The sequence below is a fragment of the Alligator sinensis genome, unplaced genomic scaffold (assembly GCF_000455745.1).
Source record: "Alligator sinensis unplaced genomic scaffold, ASM45574v1 scaffold299_1, whole genome shotgun sequence".
In the NCBI taxonomy this organism is placed as follows: Eukaryota; Metazoa; Chordata; order Crocodylia; family Alligatoridae; genus Alligator; species Alligator sinensis.
Window position 1 is genome coordinate 1,294,530 of NW_005841981.1, and position 6,822 is coordinate 1,301,351.

Genomic DNA, 6,822 nt, shown 5'->3' on the forward strand with positions numbered 1-6,822 from the left:
GGGCTTAGTTTAAAGCCCGGTGGAGCAGGTCAGCCAGTCTGGCTGAGAAAAGCCTCCTCCCTAGGGGAGAGAGGTGGAGGCTATCTCTTCCCAGCAGCTCGCTGCCTCTCTCGCCAAAGAGCGGGCTGTGGTCATGAAAGCCAAAGCCTTCCCGACAACACCAGCGCTGCAGTCTTTGGTTGACCACGTGGATCCTCCTCTCCCTCCTCAGCCCATAGCCTGAGACTGGATCATATAGGATCCTTGCATGTTCTGCAGTGTCATGCTAGGTTATAACCCTACACCCCCATCCTAAGTATAACCCACAGCCTCTGTCCTTAGACAGGTGAGCTTGCTTTTGGATGTTGTGACTAATGCTATAGTACCCAGACCATAGATTGGGAACTGCTGCTGTAGTTCGTATGTTAAGCACTACAGCAGTATGAAAGGTGTGGTAAGTGAAGCATGCTGGAGAATGAAATATAAAGGAAACCATCCTATAAGTTATTAAGTGTGTGTGTGTGTGTGTGTGTACATATGCTCTCATTATAACTGCTCAGTGCTCTGTTACAAATTCCACCCAAAACATACGGTAGAAATATGGGCAAGATTCATCCTATTCTCCAGAATGACACTGAATTATCATGTTTATTGTTGGATTGTCATGCAGAGTTGCTCAGATTTAAGAAGCCTGGAGACCGATACTCTGATCTGTTGGCATATCTGACAATGGATCGGTCTTTATCCCTTATCTTTATGGTTCAGCTGCTTCCACACGAAGCTGCTATCGCCTTCCTTATCCTGCCATTGAGACTGACTGATTGAACACCAGGTTAGTGACAAGCAGCATAGACATACTCTGGCTCTGGGTCTGTTGAGTTTTAGATGGATTTAGTTTGCCCTTTGCTGAACTGAAGTCCAGCTGAATCAGTCCTTCCCAAGATAACATCATTTCAAACACTCAGCTGTTTCGTTTATTTTCCTTGAGATACATGGTTCACTTGCCAGTTACATTAATAGAGCTGGAATATAAATCATGCTTAATGTAAAAGGTTTGGGCTCCAGTGTATTGGGCAGATATCCATATAGAGAGAAGAACAATTAGATCTTTTTACATTATAAAAGTTAAAAAATAAGGCTCTGACTAAGACCTTTTACACATGGGAATTTTCTCTGGTGAAGCCTGATGGATTGTCACTTTTGTTGCCAATATCAAGGGTAAATAAGAGGCTATTAATTAGGGAGGAAAGAAAAAAATATAATACACCTCTCCAAGTTTAGTATTATTAATGTGAAACAGAACAAATGTTATGCCCTTGCCCTTCCTGATCAGCTGTGGATTGTGAACATGAAATTATACTTGTTAACTGAACCGTCTTGCTTCCAGCAAGTTTTTTAATATGCAGACGGTGAAAACACTGCTACACTCTACCTGACTGTGGCTGTTCTTTAAAATAAATAAGTGAATAATAACATTTCTGTAAAGGTAACTTACAGTTAGATAAACAACGTCCATGCAGTTCTGTCAGCCTAGGCTTGCACCTGGACATACTAAAACAGTTGAACTGACCGAGGGGAAATTTTCCAAATATTTGAATTAGAAAACTCTTAACTTCAAATGCTAAAGCTGTTAAACAAGTAGGCAGAACAAACAAATAGCCTATGTAAGTTATAGAAACATAATTATAATGATAAGTTTTAGTTTTTGATCCTCTGCAATCAAAAACATGCACAGTACTCAGAACCAAAAAAGGGCCCAACTGCTCTGCTGGCTGAATGAACTTGAGGAAAAGAAGCATTTTCTTTTGCTACTTGCTTTTTCTAGCCTTTTCTGTACAATTGACATTTATGTCACTTACCTTTTAGCTTTCCAGCATGAAACGAGTAGTTATTTTTTACGACTATTAGCAAATGTGTCTGTAAGGAATGGAAAGAAATTTCCTTTGCAGATTACGGATTGCGTTTTTTTTGTATGATCTCAACTACCATTAGGACTTGCACCTTTTTCATTTGAATTATTTCTTTGATGCTTTTAGGCTTTGCTTTCTGTGTACCACACATACTGTGACTGTGGCCAAGGCCCCACCATTCGTTTAGGTTTGTAAAAAATACAATTAGCCTTTTTAATATCTAGTTCAGTCACAATTAAACCTGTCCTCATGGCTTGGGATTGGTCTTTCCAGAGGCTGTGGAGGTGTTTTTAATTATTCATTCTCTCATTTGTTTCTTACAGCTGTCTCAGCTGTGGTATATTATTCAAAGGTTAATGCAAACTGAGAACTGGGTAAATTAAATTTGTTTGACAGCTAGCAACCTGATGTATTATAGACACTGTAAGCTACAGATGGGTGGCAACACTTTTGCTGTTGTGATGCTTAAAAAGACAGATTTTGTCTTTAAAACAACTGCTGGTTTTGATAGTGTGGCTGATATTATAAAAAAAGATAGTTCAATAACATTATATTCTCTGCAACCCGTTTTTGTTAAGAAAGAGTGAAGAGTAGAAATTGAAGAAACATTAGCGGCTATTATAGAAAATTGATATAGATACCATGACTAATGAACTGGTACATGGCACAGTACTAAGTCACCCAGCTGTATGCTGGGAATCCTGCACTCAGAAGTTTTAATGAAGGGAGCCCAAGGAATTTCAGGTGAAAGAGGGTTTTATTCACTTTCAGTGAATAAAATGAATAGTTGAGCAGTGAACATGACATGTTGTCGTATAATAAGTGTATGCCTTGGATACATTGTGAGGCACTGAGCAAAGCCAAGAGCTGTCATCTGTTCTACACAGTTACTTCACAAACCTTGCATACTCTGGGATTCTTTATTGTAATCATAACAAGAGCTTTTTCTCAAGAAATGCCTTAAGAAAATACTTTGTAATGTATTTTGAAAAAATCTGCCACCACTTCCTTTGCTGAAAAATAGGAGACAGGTGTCCACAAGGCACCATAATAATTGATTCTAACTAGAAATATGATCTGAAGTTGCCAATTTCTGTTTGTAGGCAGGGAACCTAAAGATATTCCCTGGGTTCTTTAAACACAGGCATGTATTATTTGTATTATTTAATAACTATCTCAGGATTTAAACCTGAATATCTTATCCATATTTACTAAAGTAAAGTAGAGATACAGACAGAATAAAAGCTAGTGTGCATCTGGAAGTCCACACCGGGCTCATCTGTACATTCCTTAATGCACCTTAGATGCTGTGCATTTAGTTTAGTACTTCCTTAACAAAGTACTAACTAAATGTGCTGTACCTAGAGTTATTGCTCAGTAGCACCGGCAAGCAGTTATTTAATGATGTTTACTGCACATTAGCCTAATGACACTGCACAGTAAACTACTAGCACGGTTTTTACCATGACACACTACTGCACAGTGTTTTTAGGCTAATGCACAGTATGCGTCTCATGTAGACATGCCCACTGAGTAAGATATATGGTCCTGAGAGTGAGTGTATTCCCTGAAAAGAGCCTACTTTGATGCCTAGAGAAATCAAATCACAAAAAGTATATTAGTTTTCAATATGCTTTAAAAATTGGCTGAGTAATTGAGAGCTTTTACTATTTCCATGTAGAGAACTATATTATGTACATTATAGTTTAGATAGTTTAAGTCAGGAATTTGCATTAACAAAGTTTAACTGGGATTAACATTTCCTTTTTGTAAGCTTTTCCCAACATTGTTATAATTGTAAAGAATCCTCCTGTATTAGTCACTGGAGTGCCTTAGAAAATCCAGGCACTGGGTCATTATTACAGCACCAAGTTTTTGATGCAATCAGTCCTGTATAATAACATGTGTTCCTACTATGCCACCTAGTGATGAGGTCAGTAGGGAAGTAATTGAATGGCTGAGAGACAAGAAGCCTCTGTCTTGTTTTATTGTAAACACCGTATCATGTCCTTCCACTAAAATACTTTAGGTGAGGCAGTCAGACAGCTAATTTCCCAAAGTTATTTGAATAATTTATTAACACAGTGATTATAATACATTTATGTGCCTGAATATCACTTTGGGCAAAGAAACTGATGACACTAGATATGTATATTATCATGGAATAACTTCGTGAAGGTGATATATCATTTTCACTTCTGGTGTGATTGCAAAGCCAATGTTACCATTAGTGTAACTGATACACTATATACTTAATTTTATGTGGTTATTATGTCCTATTTTTGCTTTCTATTTTAGTGCTGGACCCAAAGGAGACAACATTTATGAATGGAGGTCAACTATACTTGGGCCTCCAGGTTCCGTATATGAAGGTGGAGTTTTCTTCCTTGACATTACCTTTTCACCGGACTATCCTTTTAAACCACCTAAGGTTAGTAGAAGGATCTTAATAGTCTAATAGCAGTACTCAATGAATAAATAATAAATGGTATATGCCTTTACTTCCTATTTTTAATAGTAGTTGTAATGGCGGGGGGGGGGGGGGGGGGGGGGGAGGTGTGCACGTTGTTAAAGAAACATGATTAGGCATAAAAGCTTTCATGAAAATCATATTAAAACCAAGCATTTTAAAAGGAGAAATCTGAAAAACTGTCCAAGATTTCAAATGCATTTATTCAATAAAATCAGACTCTTGTCAAATTGTTAAATTCCAGAAGGTTTTTTTATTACTATTATTGACATAAATACAGTAATACAGCTCAAGTAATGCATTTAAAATAAGTATGCAAAACCTGTCACTGCTGATGTAGTTTTAGATTAAAGTTAATCAGTACATTATCTATTAGTGCTATGCAAAAACAACAAGTAAATGACCACTTTGACTCACTTTTCAGTAAAGATGGTATCATGGAAGATGGTGTAAAAACAACATTGCTACAGGGAATAAGCATATTGAACAGTAAATTCTATATCTACTTGAACATCAGTAAACATTTATTACAGTAACATATGTTATCATATTGTTACCACACATGCGCACACACGCGCGCGTGCACACACACACACACACACACACACACTATTACCGTATTTACTTGAATACAAGATGAGGTGTTTTCTCCCAATTAGCATGGTGAAAAAAGCCCTTCATTTTATAACCATATACAAGGAAATCTCACTAAATACGTTGTTTATCATTGAACTGCTACCAAAAGCAGCATGTGCTCAGCAATGGAAACCAACAATGAAGTTGACTTAGTACAGTCAACACCGAGCATGGCTATAAAACGAATGTCTCACATTTGGCAAACATGCTGATGGGAACCTACCACAGGGATAGGTTAGTGCAGCCCATCTGAATAAGATATATGGTAATGCCCATTAAATGCAGCCCCTTCACCACCGACTCTTTTTCAAGTCATAGTGAGCCACTACATTGCAGACATAGTGACTTCCTCTTCACTCCCCCAACTGAACTGCACCTTTCTTTCCCATTTCCAATGATTCCTGTTTCCTCACCAGCCCTAAATGCATGGCAAACATCATGAAATGGGATCCCATACTGTTCACCTAGAATCCCTCTGTTGCCCACTCTCTCAGCCTGTTGTATATGATTATTGTGGCCCCACCCTCCATGAGGTAAAGCTGGACCAGGCTTCCTTATGCCTCATCTGTATATAATTTCTTAGAGGATTCCAGAACTCGTGACAAGAACAACTGGTTCCAGTCATGAGTAGGGGGTTAATTAGCACATAGATCCTTTATGGAGGGTATCGGGAGTAAACACATATGCTGTGGGGTCATCATGGCTTGAAATGCTGTAGACTCTGGTGGGGGCCAGTCCAGTAAACTATTTAGTAAATCACAAGCCTTTTGGCTTTGGACTAATCATGCCAAAGTGCTCCTCAAAAGTGTGTTTATGGTGTCCCTGTGTAAAACTTGCAATAGTTTCAAAATAAGGTAACAAGCATCAATTCTGGATGTACTAATTGTGTGGGTATTATATGCAAATTGATACAGTTATGCTTAATTTCAAAGTTATTGTTTTCAAACTTGCTTCCCAGTTCTGTGGGCTCAGGGAGAACAGGATTTGATGGTTGGGAGAGAGGGAAGAGGCTGCCATGGGAAAAAGTTGGGAGGATGCAAAAAGCAAAGGGGCTATCTAAAACCCCAGTTTTATTTTCCCTCTTGTAGCAGTGGTAGGGGGACAAATTCAACGCAAACCTCCAATAATTAGATTCTATACCTGGAAAATTATAACAAATTTATACTGTTTCCGTATATAGAATGTAATTATTGGGGGAGACGTCTTATAGTCAGAATCATCTTGTACTGAAGTAAATATGGTAATTAAGCTTGAGAAAACAGAGCTAGTGTAAGGACTATAAAGTAAGGTGTGGAACTGGCTAACAGGGATGAGAACTGATGGAAGAAACAGCAGGTCCTGATGATCTCCATTCCAGAGTGCTTAGGGAACTGGCAGAGGTCATTGCAGGACCCCTGGCACAGCTTTACAAGCACTCATGGTGCTCTGGTGAGGTGCCTGACGACTGGAAAAGGGCCAATGTAGTCCCCATTTTCAAAAAAGGGAGGAAAGAGGTCCCAGGAAACTATAGGCCTGTTAGTCTTACCTTCGTCCTGGGGAAGCTGTTTGAGAAAGTTATCCAGGAGCACATCTGCAAGGGACCAGCAGGGGAGTTTATGCTTAGGGGCAATCAACACGGGTTCATTAGAGGCAGGTCCTGTCAGACCAACCTGGTGGTCTTCTACGACCAGGTCACAAAATCCTTGGCCGCAGGTGTTGCGGTTGGACATGGTCTTTCTGGACTTTAGGAAGGCCTTCAACACTGTCTCTCACCACATCCTCATTAAAAAATTGGGCATCTGTAGCGTTGACGCCTACAAAGTCAGATGTGTCACAAATTGGCTTGAG

At 39.1% G+C, this 6,822-nt stretch overlaps 1 protein-coding gene across 1 annotated transcript in view; it reads left to right on the forward strand.

The window, feature by feature from the left end:
* The window catches only part of LOC102380489 (ubiquitin-conjugating enzyme E2 E2), a 334,617-nt gene that overhangs the window by 269,530 nt on the left and 58,265 nt on the right, over positions 1–6,822 (forward strand). The window contains exon 4 of the mRNA XM_006021185.3: positions 4,188–4,320. Coding sequence (XP_006021247.1) covers positions 4,188–4,320 — 133 coding nt within the window. The remainder of the gene's footprint in view (positions 1–4,187; positions 4,321–6,822) is intronic.